At 39.9% G+C, this 20,707-nt stretch overlaps 1 protein-coding gene across 1 annotated transcript in view; it reads left to right on the forward strand.

Moving 5' to 3' along the window:
- Positions 1-20,707, forward strand: part of LOC307137586 (rho GTPase-activating protein 7) — an 82,648-nt gene that overhangs the window by 57,606 nt on the left and 4,335 nt on the right. The window contains exons 2-13 of the mRNA XM_079835341.1: positions 7,738-7,809; positions 7,916-7,997; positions 8,134-8,197; positions 8,324-9,615; positions 9,806-9,976; positions 12,463-12,622; positions 13,335-13,533; positions 13,668-13,881; positions 14,965-15,079; positions 15,439-15,660; positions 15,892-16,109; positions 18,221-18,394. Of these exons, the coding sequence (XP_079691467.1) occupies positions 7,738-7,809; positions 7,916-7,997; positions 8,134-8,197; positions 8,324-9,615; positions 9,806-9,976; positions 12,463-12,622; positions 13,335-13,533; positions 13,668-13,881; positions 14,965-15,079; positions 15,439-15,660; positions 15,892-16,109; positions 18,221-18,394 (2,983 nt within the window). The remainder of the gene's footprint in view (positions 1-7,737; positions 7,810-7,915; positions 7,998-8,133; positions 8,198-8,323; positions 9,616-9,805; positions 9,977-12,462; positions 12,623-13,334; positions 13,534-13,667; positions 13,882-14,964; positions 15,080-15,438; positions 15,661-15,891; positions 16,110-18,220; positions 18,395-20,707) is intronic.

The following is a 20,707-nucleotide window of genomic DNA, read 5'->3' on the forward strand; positions in this document are numbered from 1 at the left end:
ATCTACCTAAAAATATTAAAAGCACTGTTTACAAGGTTTCATGGTTCAAAAACAATGAAAACAATAACTGTTTTTTGTGCATTTTGACAGGGCAAGTAAAAATCTGAACCGGTCTAACTGGGCCAATAGAAAAAAAATCATTAGCGTTGAGCCCTGATATATTAAAGAGCACAGCTTTGTTACATTTATTAAAATGTGTTTAGGTGAAGCTTGTTTTAAGTTGATTAAAGGTAAAGTTTTTTATATTTTTAAAGCCTAATAAATGTTAAAAATGATAGCTTTCAATTATACTGTAATGTTAAACGACTATAATTAATGGCTAAAAAAGAGGGGGGGGGGTAAATTTCATAGCAACATCAGTAGTGGTATTGGTATCAGTGACTGGCCTTCATTCATAAAAAGATGGTATGAAATAAATATTTAAAATATACTGCCTTTATGTTGTTTCTACATCAATTTGAAGATTAAATGTGAAATTATAACAATTTAAAAATATATTAAACATTTAAGGTGTGATTAATTACAGAACAAATTATGATTCGTTATTTTTTTTAATCGATTGACAGCACTAATATACAGTGTGTGTGTGTGTGTGTGTGTGTGTGTGTGTGTGTGTGTGTGTGTGTGTGTGTGTGTGTGTGTGTGTGTGTGTGTGTGTGTGTATGTATAAATATATATTAGTGCTGTCAAATCGATTAGTAGCGATTAATCGCATCCAAAGTAGAAGTTTGTGTTTTCATAATATATGTGTGTACTGTGTATGATTATTATGTATATTTAAATACACACACATGCATGTATATATTTAAGAAGATTTGTTATATTTATATATACAAATATTAATATGAATTATATAAATATATATACATGCAAATCTTTCTTAAATATATACATGCATGAGTGTGTATTTATACAGTGTATACATAATAATATATGTGTGTGTACTGTATAATTATGTAAAGACAAACTTTCATTTGGATGCAATTAATTGCGATTAATCGATTTGACTGCAATATATCCATGAATAACCAGACAACAATTTTCAACAGTTGTTCAAAATGCTTAGAATAATTCCAAGCACTCACTGTAAATAACCTTGACAAAAGTCATTGTTTACTTAGGGAACAACCCACCCAGTCAAAGTTGTGTTTGGTTTGGTCCAGTGAGGAAAGAGGGGAATGCCCTTCCTGTGATTTCATTATGGTGACCAGTGTGAAGGAGATGCCTAGCTTTCTCCTAAAAGTAGCAATCCTTTGCATCCGTTAATGAAAGCTTGAAGTTTATTGCCTAGATTTTTTTTTTGTGTGTGTGTGTGTGTGGTAATGCCTGAAATTCTTTATTTTACTTAGTCAGTCTGAAGTTTTTTTATGAAATTTCTGCGTAAGAACCAAACGAACAACAATGCTCATTTCAAGTAAGTATAAATCTTTACGTCTGCTCATTTTTATTTTAAACGATTCTAAAGTTTTATGTCAAATGAATCTAAAGCTGATCTAAGCTATTTCATGAGTAAAATTGCCCTTTAGTTATGAGAGCATGGTACATTTGAGCGGTTCAAAATTCTAATACATATGTCAGAACAAGCATGGGCATAATTTAGTTGAACGAATACAACGCTTGTAAATTAGCAGTTATTGTGATGTTATCAGTGAAGTCGGTGTAACATCTTAATAACTTTAAAGGGCCCACTTCATAATTTTGAGTGAATACTTTGTCACAGAAAAACAAATGTGAGCTTATTAGGGGATGGTGCATGTTATTATTGAGCTGAATTCCTGTCCATGGTTTTGCTTTGATTATACTGAATCATATAAGAGTGTATACTTTGGTCTGCTGGTAGAACACTAGAAGGTTTTATTGTCTGCTGGTTATGACAACTCCTTGGCATTGAACATTTAATTCATCAGCAATATATCTAACAATTTGCAAAGATTTGTGCAAGCAGTAATGATCTCTGATTGCTGGATAGTGGTAACTTTAGCTCTGAGGAGTTACAGGGTCTCTCTTTTTGCGCTGGCACATCTGATCTATGAAAAGATTGTTGCTAGCAACCAGGAGTAACAACAGAGTGTCTGAGCAATTATCCCAATGACCTCATTTTTCTGTACCTGCCAACATTTTCATCGAAATCAGTCCTGTCGCTGATGAAATGGAGCGTATTTGTCAATCAGAAAACAGCTGTGAGTTCATAGTTATGGAAAATGGGCTAACATGGCTCAAAAACGTTCTGTGCCACATCTGGAGATTATGATGATGGTTAGAAAGCCAGTGACTTGTCACTTTTACTCTTGATGTATGATCGCAAAAACTAACAAGACTTGGGATAGGGAGCACCCAGCCTTGTCTCATTGTTTATATTGGGTACGTAACTGTTACAGGTACAAAACTATAATTTTTTATATGTATGGTTAGATGCTAAAATCCATCGTAAAGTAAATATGGACTTAGTGGCAACATCTAAAATCTAAGCAATAATACGCGTTTACAGCTATAGAAATGTAAAATATTTACAAAGACTTTATATCACAAATATATTAATATAGTTACATTTTCAATATATCTTAGATCTCTTAAATGCCCTATCCCCAAACTTAAACAACCACTTTTCAACAATATATAAAAAACTTAAATTTTAGTTACACTATACAATTACATAAATAATCCCTCTCATATCGCTAAACATAATGCTACACACTATACATATGTATTGTCAGGAAAATAGGCAGGATTCAGATGCGGGTGCAAAACAGAAGGTTTAATGAACAGAAAATAACTTAGGCGACAGAAAAACAGTTCGTGGGACAGGAAAAGCCGCGACCGCGGCAAACGACACAACCAGGAAAGGCTGCTCTCTAATCCAGGCAGCCGCCACCAAATGTGAATGGTGTTAGAGTCCACAGTGAGCACAGTAGAATGGCGAGAGAACTTGCAGCCACGAGCACTGGAGCCTGAACGAGACGGGAAGAGACAAGACAAGACAAGACAAGACAAGACAAGAGTACTTGATACGGACATAGGCAGTCAGAATAGTGGTATAAACCATAACAGTCTGACAAAGGACAGAGACACACGAGGGGTTATAAAGGGAAAATAATAATGAGGAGAACAAGAACCAGGTGTGAGATGAGCTAACGAGCAGGAACAGGTAGGGGCGGAGACACAAGCACATGGCGAGCTGTCAAAACAAAGCCACGCACCAAAACACAAAACAAACACAAAGACAGGTGATCAGACCCGAGACCTGACATGTATAGCCTACATTTTAAAGAAAATTTGTAACAGATAAGTTTAATAACATTAATTTATTCAAATTTTTTCAAAAAACAGTACCAATATACACTCACCTAAAGGATTATTAGGAACACCATACTAATACTGTGTTTGACCCCCTTTCACCTTCAGAACTGCCTTAATTCTACGTGGCATTGATTCAACAAGGTGCTGAAAGCATTCTTTAGAAATGTTGGCCCATATTGATAGGAAAGCATCTTGCAGTTGATGGAGATTTGTGGGATGCACATCCAGGGCACGAAGGTCCCGTTCCACCACATCCCAAAGATGCTCTATTGGGTTGAGATCTGGTGACTGTGGGGGCCATTTTAGTACAGTGAACTCATTGTCATGTTAAAGAAACCAATTTGAAATGATTCGAGCTTTGTGACACGGTGCCTTATCCTGCTGGAAGTAGCCATCAGAGGATGGGTACATGGTGGTCATAAAGGGATGGACATGGTCATAAACAATGCTCAGGTAGGCCGTGGCATTTAAACAATGCCCAATTGGCACTAAGGGGCCTAAAGTGTGCCAAGAAAATATCCCCCACACCATTACACCACCAGCCTGCACAGTGGTAACAAGGCATGATCGATCCATGTTCTCATTCTGTTTACGCCAAATTCTGACTCTACCATCTGAATGTCTCAACAGAAATCGAGACTCATCTGACCAGGCAACATTTTTCCAGTCTTCAACTGTCCAATTTTGGTGAGCTCGTGCAAATTATAGCCTCTTTTTTCTATTTGTAGTGGAGATGAGTGGTACCCGGTGGGGTCTTCTGCTGTTGTAGCCCATCCGCCTCAAGGTTGTACGTGTTGTGAATTCACAAATGCTTTTCTGCATACCTCGGTTGTAACGAGTGGTTATTTCAGTCAAAGTTGCTCTTCTATCAGCTTGAATCAGTCGGCCCATTCTCCTCTGACCTCTAGCATCAACAAGGCATTTTCGCCCACAGGACTGCCGCATACTGGATGTTTTTCCCTTTTCACACCATTCTTTGTAAACCCTAGAAATGGTTGTGTGTGGAAATCCCAGTAACTGAGCAGATTGGGAAATACTCAGACCGGCCCGCCTGGCACCAATAACAGTGCCACGCTCAAAATTGCTTAAATCACCTTTCTTTCCCATTCTGACATTCAGTTTGGAGTTCAGGAGATTGTCTTGACCAGGACCACACCCCTAAATGCATTGAAGCAACTGCCATGTGATTGGTTGATTAGATAATTGCATTAATGAGAAATTGAACAGGTGTTCCTAATAATCCTTTAGGTGAGTGTATGTTGCATTCAAAAGTGCTCACTGGCGATAAACAACAGTTTTGAGTGGTTTAAAGTAAAGTTTTAGTTGTCAATCAAATCTTATTCAAAACAACACAAACACAGCATGTCACAATCAGTGACAAGGCACACAACAGCCAATGGGCATTTGATATAACTGATCTAAAAGGCGGCAATTTTTTTTTTTCAACTAGTGTGGGAGTTCTTTGACTTTGATTGTTCACCAAAGCATTTTTAGCAAGCTGAAAACCTTGCTGTGGGTGCTTGAGAGCATTTTTTTTTCAGCTGAGATGCTATACGTGCTCCAATACAGAATAGCCTCACACTTACTAGTATCTGATTTCGCAAATAGTATTTTTCTAAACATAAAAATGTCAACACAATGTACTTGCTCTGGGACTTAGGATGGAGAGATGTGGTTGTTGTTCAAAAAAAAGGAAAAGAAAGAGAAAAAAATGTGCTTCTTGTTGGTTGTAATCGTTGTACAAACATAATGTGACGGTTGGTCGTGTGGTATATGTCCCGCCCCTCCTCCACTGTAATTGAACGGGTGGTAAAAAAGTGAGATTGATGAGTGCTGGGTTTTACCCAAAGTTGAACATTCAACTCTCGGTGACCGGTAAAAAATGGCAAGAGTTTGGCGGCTTGTCACGCTGCTACCGTTTTAAAAATCGTGCCGCTTCTATTGAAAAGAATTGGAAAAAATACGCTAGCCTCTGGGAAAAAGCACTTTGGTGGACACACGGCATTATGGCCGTACTTCGGTTGTAGGTGAAGATCGCTGAATAAAGATTTGAATTTGGTTCTGTTTTGCACATAATGCAAGCATACAGTTTTGGAAAATTTGGGTTACACTGCAAGAATTAAATTAATTATGTTTATGATCATTTTATGGTGTGTTTGTGGTGGATTTTATGAGTTCATATTTAGAAAACGGCCATGTCCCACAGCAAAAATTAATATAACATAAGTAATGGAAAAAAAAATTATATATATATATATTAATTTACGATTTTGAACTGTAGTTTTGTTTAAAATATATAATACTTTGAATAGAGCTGGCACTGAATGAAATGTTATAATTCCAAAGTAATTGAGCCAACTGTGTTTAATAAATGCAAACTCATTGGTCAGTAATAAAACAGAATCATCCAATATAATTAATTGATTAATTCCATGAAGTAACTACTCATCGGATTCATAAACATTTGTACAACCAAAGTTGCTCATATATAAATTATTTACGTTTTAGACGCTATCAATACATCAATATTTTACGTTTTAGTATCCATGTTAACACAAGTAATGGACATGTGGTAAAACCACATTTTACATAAAATATATATGAACACTCATGAGAAAACGTTGGAGCAGAAGACCTTCTCCCTGTGGGGCATTTGACTTGAACTGCTGTTAAAAAACCTAATTTAAAAAGATTTAAAGGGAGTAAAAATTCCCTCATTGTCAGACTGGCTTATTTAAGCCATGAATCTCAGTTATCTTTCACACATTAATTTTACAGGATTGTACCAACTCTACAAACCATTAGTGTATTGCAAAGTGAAGTGTGATCATCTTGGATGTGAATACAGGTTTTATAAAAGTACAATGACAATTCAAAACTATTAACACATTCAGTCCTACATAGTAGCACTGTACTTATTCTATTATCAAACATAAGCACATACGCAGAAAATATATTGAATCTTAACACAAATATGCTTCCCTAGACTTTGGGAGCCTTCCTGAAACTTTTAGTTTGCTTTAAATCTCTTGAATTTCTTTCTGAACTTATTCAAAAGCTAAAGGTTGCTCTGCATGAGCTTCGCCAAGACTCTGAAGGTTACAACTGTTCAAGCTGTCAGCCAAACATGATGTTCTCCACCCCTCAGGGGTCCTATAGATGCGTTTCTCATGTCAATCGACTCTCTGAGTGCTCCTCTGAAGATAGGTGTTTATGGCAGTTGCTGAAGCCCCAGGGGTCCTGCTGTAGCACTTTATTAGGTGGCTTCAACCTGGAGTGTCTATGTGCCTCTTGCGAGGAGGAAGGGAGGTATCAGCCAACCAATCTAACAGCGTTTTGTATCATTCATAGCTTACAGCCTGTGCGGCACGTAGCACCATTTGCCAAGACCCTCCCAGACCATTCAGATGCTTGTAGGCTTCTAGAGAGCTGGGGTGGGTGGGGGACAATCACAATCCACATCTGTTATCAGCATCCAAACCCTAAAAGCACAACTTCCTGTAGGGCCGCCTGAGGTATTTAGAAAAGGAAGTGCCTTTCCCTGCTCAGCTCTATTAAACAGTGGAGAGGCATGTGATACGATCACGCTTATATAATTCCCATGCTAGAGTTCTCAAAAAATGGCTGGAACAGGGTAATTTGCAGAGGTAGCAGTTATTGCGTCAGCTACCAGCATGAGTATGTGCGCATTTCCCACAAGTTGCCTTCCAAATTCACACCCACCGTCTGAGAAACTTCTGATCTGCAATGCTCATTTATCCAGACCAGAATTCAGCAGCCCAGCTAAGCCATGGTGCTAACCTACATGTCGTCTGCAACACAGCTACATGAGGCCATCGCACCCAGCGCAGTCCTTGACAGGCCGCTCCTGCGTCAGATCAGGGAGTGGCAGCATTAACTTGGTCCCTATGTTTACATATCTGAGCCATCTGTTCTTTGTAGCACAGATCCAGCTGTCTTCCCCTGACCCCTTCGCCGCTTATGGGAAAGATAGGTTTTATGGATCGCCAGACAGTGCAAAGAAAGGATTTGTTTCCACCATCTGTTCCTGGCAGTGTTATGTTAGGAAAAAATGTAAAAAGGTGAATGTAAATGAGTGACAGAGGAATAGAAGCAGCAAGCAAGGCTGGAATCATGCGTGCCTGCTGCCTGCCTGCCTTCTTTTGGTCAACCATGTTAAAGCCAAAGACATTCAATTAGCAGCAAATTAGCCAGCCTCCGCTTTTAATCCACGTGAAATTAATTAAATGAGAGGATGGTTGATAAACTTGGGGTGGAATAAAATGGCTTTGTACAAAACAATGCTCCACTTTCAATGTTAATTAAAAAAATAAATTTAATTAAGTGGTAATAGTTTGCTGATTTTGTCTCTTATGTTAGCCTCATAAAAGCTAAACAACCAGAAATGACATACTTTATATGCACTGATTCTCTTTGCAGAGATTGAAGCAAAGGGGGCTTGTGATTGGCTTCAGGCAGCTGGTTTTCCTCAGTATGCACAGTTATTCACCGGTAAATATTTATTTTGATAATTTCTCATTGCATACGTTAACTATGTGTCCTAATAAATTGCAAACATTATTTTACTGCAATTCAATTTAATTTGTTTGCCTTCCAGATTGCTGTTTCCCTATTGACATAGACTGGGTGAAGAGTGATCATGAATTTCTGGATAAGGATGCCTTAGATTCTCTCTGCAGGTAATGCTTTTCCACCCTCGGCGGCATGAGTGCGTGCTATTGTGACGTAGACGTCTTGCTAATCACAGCGGGAGGAATTTGAGAGGAACATTATGCTGTCTTCCTGTCTGACATCAATGTTGTCTTTTGCTTTCAGGAGATTAAGTACCTTAAACAAGTGTGTGGAGATGAAGCTGGAGTTGAGCCGGTCCAAAAGAAGGGTGAGTTTGAGAGAAAACTCTAGAGAAGACACATGTAAACACAGTATATAAACAAAAGAAAGCCTGGGGAAATGTTTCCTACCCACCTTCCTTCGCTGTGTATAACATATTGATTTGTTCATGTAGGGAGATGAAGAAGAGGAAGAAGACCTCTATGCAATCAGCCCAAAATGGTCATTCGACAGGAAGAGCAGGCGTTGGATACGTGTGGATGACGGGGAGCTACTGCACTCACTGAACAGCCCCATTTCAAGTTTTAGGAGATCGGGAAGCTGTGAGGCTTCTCTTTCCGATAGCGGTGAATGCCATGAGCTGTGTTCCACCCATAGCTCTAGTAATGCTGACAGCGATGGGGGAAGCGCTACCAACACAATGGCAGAGGAACCCGAAAAAAGTCGTAGCTCCTCGAGATGTTCCTCGAACTACAAGCCCCAATCTCCCGATACTTCTTCCAGCAGACCTCCATCCCCCATTGAACATCACACTTTGAGCAGTGAAGAGTGCCTTGCAGAAAAGCCTCCAGTAAAAAAAGGCAAAAGCCTTCTCCGGAAGATGGAGAAACTCAGATTACCAGGTAGCACGCTACAGCCACACAACCGAAGCGGGAAAGCCAGACTTGTCATAAGTGGACCAATTATCCAGGAAGGTCTTGGTGAGGAAAGGCTGAAGCATCTTCAATGTCTAGACCTAGCAAGGCTCCAAGACAAGACTGAAAGTCCTGCATCCAGCACACCACCCTCTGGATCCAGTAGTAGTCCCTCGGAAAGCAGCAGCACGGTCAGCACACCAAGCCCTGTGACCAAGGTGCGCAGCAACTGCAAACGCCCTGGGCTGCCCAAACAAGAAGACAGCCAGAAGAAAATCAACGAGCAGCATTTCAACAACCAGCGCAACCTTGACGTCAACCCTGTCTTTGAAATTCCCCATGGACACAAGCCAGGGACATTCCCAACTGTGCTCTCCCACAACAACGCCTTCTCACCTATAGACAACACTTCGGTCAACTGGAGGACTGGAAGCTTTCATGGTTACCGTGGAAGACAGTGTAAAAGCAGTAGCTCCAAGGACCAAGAACAAGCATGCAGCCCTCTGGCTACCTGTGATCACCGTGTCAGCATTTATGACAACGTGCCAGATCACATGCAGATTTTAGATGATGACGTCTTCTCAGCTTTGGACAGTGTGATGGAACGCATTTGTGGCCTGCAGCAGTTGGTAACCTCTTGGACAGATAAGTTGTCAGAGGACGGGGATTCAGATTTTTCCCACTCGGGATCTCCCTCACCCTCCTCTCTGACTGACATCCACCTTGAGATCAAAGAGCCAGAAGAGACAGATGAAGCTGCCCTAGAGGAGACATACAACAAGAACCCAGAAGCATTTGAACACACTGCTCAGCCTACACAGCATACTGATAGGTAAGAGGCACAAACTACCATTTTATGAAGGCAGCTGTAACAAGAAGTGTCTGATCGAATTCATGCTACACGCTAGGGATCTAGTGTACATGCATCCCTCATTCAATAAAGAGCAAATGCTTGCAAGACCATTAAACATGCAATGACAATGCGTATTTATACAAAAGTTGGTTCATTTCCTACATTTCAGAATTCAGAGGCCCCACTGGTCCAGTGCACAGATGCTTTCACTGAGTAACCCCAGCACAGGCATACAGGAAAAATCAGCACCACATGTCTCCATGCTGCAAAGACTGAGCCTTCTCAGGCTCACGGCTCTGATGGACAAGCACTCACCCTTCAGCAAACAAGGCTGGAACTGGTAAGATGGGCTGAGGAATAAAAACAGGGGAGGGGAAAAGGGATGCACACAATCTGGTAAAAGTAGCTTGCTTAAAAAACACTGAGACAATGAGAGAGGAAGAAAGAGAGAGTAAGAGACCTGCTGTTTAGAGATTCATTCATTATTTATGCTGAGCTGCAACCTTGAAAAATCTCTCAGTAGACAAAATAGACAAGGTTTCAAGAGAAGTGAGTTCAAAATGAGTGAGTGAAAAGGAGAGTGAACCCTCTCACACCATAGGCTACATGACACAGCACAGTCTTGCTCTTTTTTTACCATTTTGAAAGACACTCTCACACTGTGATTCGACCATGTGATAGCATGGGGAGATATAGATTAACAACAGAGATTTGTCCAGTCCATTGATGTCCAATTCACAAGTAACTCCGGGTTTGTAAGAACAGTGTTTTTTCCCCCCCAACTCACTTCATCTTATTCATAATTAAAGGTGACATGTTTATTTTTTCTATGTCAAAATACTTTCTCCTAAATTCACATTCCCCTGAAAAGTGTAAACACTGTGACTCTAGCTAAGTTTCCACCCAAATTACCCGGAACAATTTGTCGCAGGAACTTTTTTTCTCCCCAAAACCTGTTTCTGTCTGCGTTTCCATCGTGTTCTTAAGTATCGTAAATATTAGGCAAATTAGTCCGCTAATGTAGGACTGCGCGCGACTTCCGGCTGGATTTCATCCTCCGCATATAAGCTTAATGAAGGCTGAACCTCATTGTCAGTTCATCGGTCGTATGTTTTAAATTCCATTGCTGATTTGAATAGCAAACAACTCTTACTGTACGCACCACAAAATACTTTTAAAAACGGTGGTTTAAATAAAAGGCTGCGTGTAGTCAACCAATAAAAATGCTGCGTGAACTCAACCAATCAGCATGTTCAGTGCCTGAACCCCACCCCCGAAAGTTCCTGAACTTTGAAAAAGTACAACCTCACGAGCAGGGACTTTCTGAGGGGGAAATTTTTACCCGGAACTTCATTTAGACCCTGGTCCCTGCAGTCGAAACACACCAAGTACCACCCCAAAGTCCCTAGTTCCTGTGGTGGAAACGCGGCTTTAGTGGCAATATCAGAGCTTATGTAGCCCAACACAGCAACATTATAGAATTAATTAAGGTGGGTGTTGGTGGTGTGCAGGAAACTTGCTTGAAAACCAATTTGAGGTTCTGTTCAGGTAACATAATCTTTTAAACAACTGGATAAGTGCAATACAATGAAAACTAACATCTATTGGCGATTGATGCCATTCCCCAAAAGTCTCCACACATGAAGCACATTTCAATATGTGATTAGATCATTAATAGGAAATATTTGCCTTATGTTAGCATAATATTTTAACCCAAATCTGATAACTAAGCTCCCCATAGAGCAATTAATAACATGTTTGGCAATTGTGTAGTTGACTGGACAAAAAAAAGAACAATTGCTTATGCCGAAGAGGAGAGGATAATTGACTTCTTGGGAGAGGAGTAATTGGCCTATTTGTTTTAACAACCATTGAGCTAACTACAAAAGAAACAACGCTCTTAAGTCTACCCCCGCATTCACATTGATCGCTTGCTTGAGTATTCAGCATCCTAACTGTGAGTCAGCTCACTTGATTTCAGATAAGACACGATTTCAGATTTTCTTTTATTCTACAATAAACAATATTTGAGACTGGTTACTGCAAATTTGTGTAGAATGCAGAGCCTCTTGAATCTAAACAATCACATTGAGACACTAGGGGTTATTTATATTGTCTTTCATTGAACAAACCAGCTTGATGTTGAGGAGAGTTAGGATAAATGAAGGGGTAATTGAGGCTAACGCTATCAAGAGAAACTAGATTGTATGAAATTTTGAAAATCCAATTTTTGTCGTATTAGTTGGCTCCGGCAAAACCGAATTTAATTGGCTTTGAAGTTTTATCTCAAGGTCCCTGAACCTGATTTATATAGAAATAATGAGAAGCAGGACTTAAATTGCTGTCAGGTTATCTTCTCTACTACACAGCCTATAGTCATGGCAGCAAGTTCACTGTCTAATGAAAAAAGGCCTTTCAGAATGTAAATCAATATGGGCTTTGCTAAACGAAAAGGACAGTTCGAAATTCATCACAAGCCTTTCGCCAGCAGGCCAATATGTACTCAAAGATTAAAACCACTACATCCATTTTAATTGCTTTATTTCTTTACTACTAGATTCCTTAAGCTCATACAGAGAAAATAACAAGAAGCTTATTACAAACAAACAAATTAAATGTCAGTTCAACACATGCAAGCATTTATCACTGATGCTGATGTGCATGAGGGCCTCACAACACTGCTAATATGGTTAATGTGATCCGCTAAATATACGCTGCTACTTCTACTTTCAATTTAGCACACCACTTCATTATCTCAGACAAATGTAGGTGGGTAATGCAAGTGACAATCTAAAAATACATCATTCTGCACTTCTGCCATTCTAGGACTGTGCAAAAAGTCTACCGAAAGGTTAAACCTTCAGAACATAAGAGCAGAAAAGTGTTTGAGGTGCCTTTGCTCCAGAGTGTTCAGCAATCGGGGAAGCCTTTGCCACCAAGCATTTTGAGAGCAATGGAGTTCTTAAGGACCGAGTGCTTGGATCAGGTATGCCATCCAGTTGCCAACCAACAATAGAGGCTGTTTCAATAAAAGCTAAACGTACAATGTTCAATTTGCATACTCATCCAAAATGTAGGCTTATATTAAACAGCTGTTCTTGCTAAAGGGAAAAACATGACTCTACATATATGCGTAAAATCAAGTTTTCAGGTAAAATGTCTACCTGATGTGCATTTTACCGATTTGAAGATTATGTTTTCTCAAAGAAAGCAAACGTCTTACTTTAGAACCAATAGTGGACACTTTGCCTGGATACAGCAAATTTTACCCAAGCGAATTTCAGGTTGTGCATAAATGTAATACGTTTGTAAGACAACATGTAAGACAACATACGTTTTTACATTGCTTTACCTCATCAAAATAAGTTAAGCAATTTCCAACTTTTTTTATAAGTTATACAAGATCCAACTTTTTAAATCAGTTTAATGTAATTTAAGTTTAAATGATTTAAACATCCAAGTTGATTGGACTTAAAAACTGTACTTTTTTTTCTTTTACAGTGTAGAGTCATGTTAATTCCCATGAGACTAGACATGCTGAATCCACATCTGCACTCTTTAAATGGGATTCATGACTGACGTGTTATTGGCTGAGTTTTTATCCATGCATATTATATGATAATTACAGTAGAATAAACTGCATAAGTTACGTAACAGTTTGTCCCTTTCACCAACACATATCTCATTAAACCTGACAGGTTGGGCTCTTCCGAAAGTCTGGGGTCAAATCCCGCATTCAGAATTTAAGGGACATGGTAGAGGCTGACCCCGATGGTGTGTCCTTTGAAAATCAGTCTGCTTTTGATGTGGCTGACATGGTGAAGCAGTATTTCAGAGACCTACCTGAACCCATCTTCTCCAGCAAACTGTGTGAAAGCTTCCTGCACATCTACCAATGTAAGCCAACAAAATATTTGACTCAATCTACTGTAGTAACATCAAGAGTAACAAATTGTTGAATTTGATTGTCAAGACACAAAGTGAAGCATCTGTTTCCAAGCTATTATTCTGCATTTATGATTTCCCTACAGACTTCCCCAAAGATCAACAGTTTGCGGGGGTTCAAGCAGCCATTTACCTCCTGCCTGATGAGAACAGGGAGGCTCTTCAGAGCCTCCTCCTTTTCCTCCAAGAGGTGGTCGCCTGCGTGGAGGAGAACCAGATGACCCCTACTAACATCGCTGTGTGCTTGGCGCCCTCTCTGTTCCACCTCAACTCTTTCAAAAGAGACAGAACTAGCATGAGGTAGGTTCAAGCAAATCAAGCAAGTCAAAACTATAATCAGTTGCATTGTAAAGGTTACGTAACATTTTATATTGTTAATCAAATATTGCATTAGCGCCCATACCTTTGTGGTGGATTTCCAATAAAGAATTTAATGTATCCAGCTACAAATTTTATGCACCATTTTGGCAATATTTAAGGCTTGTCATCTTTTACAATAAAGACTACTTCAATTTCAGTCGAAAAGTCAAAATCGGGTTTGTATGGCACAATTGGTGGGTTAGTTTTGTGTGAGAGCAGCTTATGTAACAGCGCAGTTCAACATCTGGCTTTAATTTCACAGATAAGGGAGATATTGTATCTGTAATTCAGTTCAGCTGGTTAATGAACACTGGAGAGAGAGAGCGAGAGAGAGAGAGCGAGAGAGAGAGAGAGAGAGAGAGAGAGAGAGAGAGAGAGAGAGAGAGAGAGAGAGAGAGAAATCTGGTACCTTCAAACTTTCTTTTTGAGAAGAGAAGGGCAAATGTTTGGTATATGTTCCACAACTAGTTATCTAATAATCTGGCTCTGAATTATAGGAATGCTATAGACACTAGTTTGTTTTCTGGAGTGTCTTGAGGGTAAAGAGGAAACTGAGACAGTTGCGTCACAATCCTGCCTGGGCAAACGCACCCAAGACGCTGACTTGAAGGCAATTGAAGAAACTCCCCCTATTTCTGCAAGCCAGCTGCCACGGAGCCAACAAACTCTTTTTGCCCTCCTGCTGAGCTGTGGATGCGCTGCTATGCACTGGCACTGCAGATACGTTTTCCGTGCTTAGATTCAGCGTGTTGCTATAAGAAGAACCACTAGAAAACAAACAAATTATCTAAATGTGTTGTGGAATTAAATGCAGGCTTTGTGTCAGCAATCTCATCCGTTATTTCACATTTCCTTGACAAAAAAAACCCAGTGTCTTATCATATCAATACCCCTTTTCCCTCTGGGTCCCCGGTAAAGCCTATAGGAAAGAGTGTTACTAATTTGGACGGCTGTAAAGCTGTATTAGTCAGCTCTGTGTGAACAATATCTCAAATTTGTGCTATATTCTGCTTTTGGACACAGGACTAGACAACGGAAATACAGCTTGGGGAGGCCGGACCAGAGGGATCTAAGCGAGAACTTGGCTGCAACACAGGGACTGTCGCATATGGTTACCGAATGCTCTCGCCTTTTCCAGGTACAAAGAACCATGTGTATTGAGTTCAGTACTAATGACTATCAGCACCTCAGCTGCATGCAATCTCAACACGCTTAGTGCTCTGATGCACAATTTTTTTTTTTTTTATCCCAGGTGTTAGAAGGGGAAAACATTTCCAAACCAGGGGTATTACAAAGTATATTTTTATGGCTGTACAAATTAACACGTTAACTTTAGATTCCAACATGTATACATTGGGGTCATTGGGATGCAATGGGATCAAAACAACTTGAAAACCCCTAGTCAAATCTATACCAACGCTTTAAGAGGCTGGGAATTGTAATATGCAAGCATGTGTACTATATAAAATATGTAACATTCATATGTCATCAAAACAGATACCGAAATACTGGGAAGACCAGGGAGCAGGCAGATTTACTGATGATTCCCAGCAAAATGATGCAGGACTCAGTTCTGTGTCTCACTGTGGAGAAAACGAACTTCCAGACCGTGCCAGGCTATTTCTACTCACACAAAAACTCTTGAGGGAGGCCAGAGACAAGTCTAAAGGCTGGATGTCCTGCTTAAGCTGTGATCATGTGGATGTGGCGGTTAAAAAGGTTTGTACGCATTCCTGCAACTTAAATCCTAATATTAGGATCTCCTGGGTTTAGAGACCTAAAGGACTCGCATTCCCGCCTCTAGAGAAGAGTTAGAATATATTATGTGCAGAAAGGATAAGCCAGTTGTGAGCAAATATTTTTAGTTTTAGTTTGCACTTGCAATTCATCTTTTGTAAATGTCCTACAAACAAAGATAAGAAGGTGAAGGCTCTACTGTGTCTGTTGAAGGTGGAGGACGGTTACCCTCTACGGCTGTGGAGAGGAACAACCGAAGTGGATGCTCCCCAGCAGGAAGTCTTCCACCACGTGTTAAGAGAACAGAGTCAGTGGCAAAGAGACCTCTTGCACAGCGAGGTGGTGGAAACTCTGGACAAGGATGCAGATGTGTACCATTACACACTGCAGGCTGCAGGGGCCAGACCACCACTGCAGCATGTTCTGTTAAGGTAAAATGTTTCTGGAGAACTTAAGGTGTACTCACACCAGGCAATCTGAACCCCGCATGAGTGCGTTTGACCCACAAAATCTGGTTCGTTTGAATAGTGTGATCACTCCGTACCATTCCCGGGCGTACCATTCTATTACTGCTTGGATAGTACACTTTTCAAATAATTCAATTATATTTAGGTTTAAACCAGGTCTAGTTAGCTCCTTATTGGTGAACAGGAATTGTAGTTTTCTAATAAAGCTGCAAATTCTGACATGGTCCTCACTGCAGAACACGAGATCCGGGGGGCGGGGTTGGTACAGATCCAACTCCTCCCACTTTATATACTTTGCTATATTACTGCAACAATGGAGCCGCGAACTTCACCTATTTTTTTTAATCCAGCGTTTAGTTGATCCTGGTCACAGTTGTAAACACGACGGCTTTCTTCCTCAACGAGGGAGTTTGGTGTCACGGCATCTGTTTCCAGGTGGAACGGTAAAGAACGCAACATCCTGTAGGATTCAAACAACCAGATGACTTCAAAATCCTGAAGTGTTAACAGTTAAGTGTGCCATATGCATCAGACGTTCAGCCAACGGCCCGTGGGCATGACCCCTGAGGATGAGACTACACCTACCCCAACTTCACCTCCTGGATCTGGATCTAACTTCACCCTGTGGATTTCATGTTCTGCAGTGAGGAGCTTCTGCAAATTCCTCCAAAATCAGCTGCCTCCATAATAATCTTCTGATACGTGCAGCACAATCAAGTGAAAATCGCTGCTCGGCATAAATGGTAAACCTATAATAAATTAGGCAGTCTATTAGCGAAAGCTATTTTCTTCAAAACAAAAAGTTGAATCGTAAATGACACAAGCATGCTCCAGCCCAGAGCGTTAAGTGCAATGTGATTGCAGGCCAGTGGGGGAGTGGGGACAATCACACCAGGGCATGGTACAAGAGTGTACAACAGTGCCTAGTGTGAATATGCCCTTATTTCAGTACAGCCATATCACCTTGTAGCCCAAGACTGGTTGCCCACTGAAGCTAAGCGGGGCTGAGCCTGGTCAGTACCTGAATGGGAAACCACCTGGGAAAACTAGATGCTGCTGGAAGAGGTGTTTGTGAGGCCAGCAGGGGGTGCTCACACTGTTGTCTGTGTGGGTCCTAACGCCCCAGTATAGTGATGGGGACACTATACTGTCAAAAAGCACCGTCCTTCGGATGAGACCATAAACCGAGGTCCTTAAAAATGTGGTCATTAAAAATCCCAGGATGTCCTTCGAAAAAGAGCAGGGGGTGTAACCTCGGCATTCCAAGCCAAATTTGCCCATTGGCCTCTGTCCATCATGGCCTCCTAATCATCCCCATATATACTGATTGGCTTCATCACCCTGTCTCCTCTCCACCAATCAGCTGGTATGTGGTGGGCGTTCTGGAGCAATATGGCTGGCGTCGCATCATCCAGCTGGATACTGCACACTGGTGGTGGTTGAGGGGATTCCCCCCTTCTATATAAAGCGCTTTGATTTTTTTATTTAATCCCAAATGATGACGATTCAATAACTGAAGTGAAATTGAAAATGGGCAATATTTAGAAAATGAAGGTCAAATGTTAAAAAAAAAAAATTTGAGGCTTATCCCCCAAAGCCTGACTGATTGTAGTCCTCTGGGTATCTGGGTATAACATAGCAACGAAGTCATTTCGAGACCACAAAATGGGATGACGCTCACAGAATGAATTGAGAGCAAGAGCTTTGTACTTCATACTCAAAGGTGTTTCACCTTTGCATAATTCCCTGCATTAGCATCTGGGACGAATTACATTGATGATGTCTAAATTAGCTTGCTGGAATGATAATAGGCGAACCTTTCAGCAGAAAATTGAAACTTAACGCGGGTTCCATCCTGGATTTAATTTTGCAAATTCGGTGGCAAATGAAAGTGTAAATCCCTTAACAACGGCACCTCATGACATGCACGCCACTGCACGTGTAATCCCGTTAACCGCTGCCATGGCTGTAATCGAGCCACCCCACACATCAATGCGCTTGCACTGCTGTTCTGTTTCCTGGTGTCACCCTAACATGATCTTTCAATTGCAACTTTTTCCATCCTCTTCCTGCAGGACGTGGCAGTCTGATCATTCCACAGGGTCCGTGTTTGTGTCCTCCACCTCTGTCGAGCACGCCGCTGTGGCTGTCAGAGGAGTACGGGCGCAGGTTTTCTGCAGCTTCTTTTTAATCGAGCCGCTGGGATCAAAAAAGTCACGAGTCACGCACCTCTGCCGGACCGACACAAGGTGTGTATCTCAGAATAGAGCCTAAAAATGAGAACACGTTCTTGGATTTGTTTCTTTTACAATCAATTTGTTCCCTGCAAACCTATGTTGGTCTACAAGAGCCCCTATAGATTCATATTTTAGGATAGACTCAACGAAATAGGGCTGTAATAGAGAACACAGTTGTCATTGAAAATTGAGATGCGTTCCTGGGGATGTGGTGTGACAACACAAACATGCGGCACAATCATTGAGACATACTATATTACCTACACTGGCTAGAACTTGTCTAGCTGGCATATTTGAGAGTGCGGGCGAAGGGAGACACTATACTTTATTGTGATTGCATCATGTATTTGTCCTGTCAAAACAAAGTAAGCATTATATTCCTGCATATTGATTGGTGGGTTGGGAGCATGAATCTGTGTTTTCAATTAAGCAAGCAGGCTTTTACAAAGTGACAATTTGGGCTTCATTTTCAAAAAGACTACACATTTTGTCACTTAATTTTTACACTTATTTTGAGAACCTAAAATGTAAACCACTAATAAGCTGCATTTCTTTTCTTTTTAAAGTAGTAAATTACCCATTTCTCTTCTTTTTTTTTTTAAATCACGGACTTTCACAGTTAGATTTGTTATTATTAATGACAATATTATTGCAGTTCGTTTAAGAGTTTACCCGTATTCCTTTGTTCTAATAGGCAGCAAAAATTAGCAATGAGTAAGGCTCCGTTTACATGACTTTGTTTCAACTAAAAATGGAAAACGGAATGGAAAACGCAAACTTTTGAAATGATACTGTTATCATATCCGTGTAAACTACAAAACCGTGAATTTGTGAAACCGTGACGTCATGTGCATGCGTATTATGTGTTCAGTCTGTAGGCACGTAGTGTTTCTTTACAAAGTGATATCGCCAACTACTAGCCTGGCATGATTAATACAGCGTTTTTAGTCATTTTTACGGATTTGTGTGAATGGGAATCGTTTTGATATTGTCACCTGTATGCGAACAACACTATTCCATTTTCAGTTCATCGTTGTCATGTAAATGTACCCTTAGGCCCAGTCCACACAGAGGCGTGTTTAGCTGTATACGTAAAAATGTTGTATCGTATCAGCGTTTCGTCCAGACAGATTCTGTGTTTTAGGAGCCTGAAACCGGTATTTTTTTAAACCGGGTTCAGAGTAGATAAATCTAAAACCGACACCCTTGCGTTTTCGTGAGTACAGCCAATCCGTATATTTTGTGAAACGGTGATGTCCTCACACCACATCCCGCACAGTAAAGACTAGAAGGAATACAGCTGCGGCCACTGGGCATGCGCACATCAATACTGCGTCGTTTAATTACTGTATTTGCATTATTGTAAGGGTAGGATTAGGGTTGGGGTAGATGTAGGCGTTAATAAAACACAATCTGATAAGTAGCAAATTTATTTATTGTTATTTTATCGTGAGTTTTATCGTATTTTGCCTCACTTCCGACCGTTTCTGTATTCCTTCTAGCCACAACTCTTGTTCTCAATTTTTAGTGTATTCCTGTGGCAGAATTACAGCGCCACGTACTGGTCTGGCATGTATACTACATCCTTTTGGGTCAGTTTCAGTGGTTTTGTGTGTACGCAGATATTTCTTGAGACGAGGGAGAAAAAAAGATTGGATAGGGAAAGCTCTGGCTTCGTATGGATGTGGCCTTAGACAACTTGCAGTCTGAGATGACATGAGGAAATAAATAAATAATCTCACTTTTAAAAACCTGCTCCGAAACACATGATTATAAATTACATTTTATTATTATACTATTTTAATATGTTGATATTTTATATATATAGCCATGTTGTGTGTGTATATAGAGTGTGTATAATATGAAATTATATATATATATATATATATATATATATATATATATATATATATATATATATATATATATATATATATATATATATATATATATATATATATATATATATATATATATATATATATATATATATATATATATATATATATATTAAAGAAAAAACACTTAAGCAAAACTTGGTCAGGTTAAAGTGTCTGAATAATTTTGGTCCCAATTTTTTATCAATTTTACTGGTAGTCCACTGTATGAACAATTTTTGGGTATACTATGTCAGTTTACTTTATTTTGCTATCCTCATTTACATAAATTAACTATAGTGTCCTGCACCCACTAGTAAAAAATTATATCTGCTGTCTGAATACATTATACAAATATACATACACACACACACACATATATATATATATATATGTATATATATAAATGTGGTTTCAAAAAAATCATGCTATACAGTAATGTTATACA

The sequence above is a fragment of the Gobio gobio genome, assembly GCF_949357685.1.
Source record: "Gobio gobio genome assembly, chromosome: 14".
Taxonomy (NCBI): Eukaryota; Metazoa; Chordata; class Actinopteri; order Cypriniformes; family Gobionidae; genus Gobio; species Gobio gobio.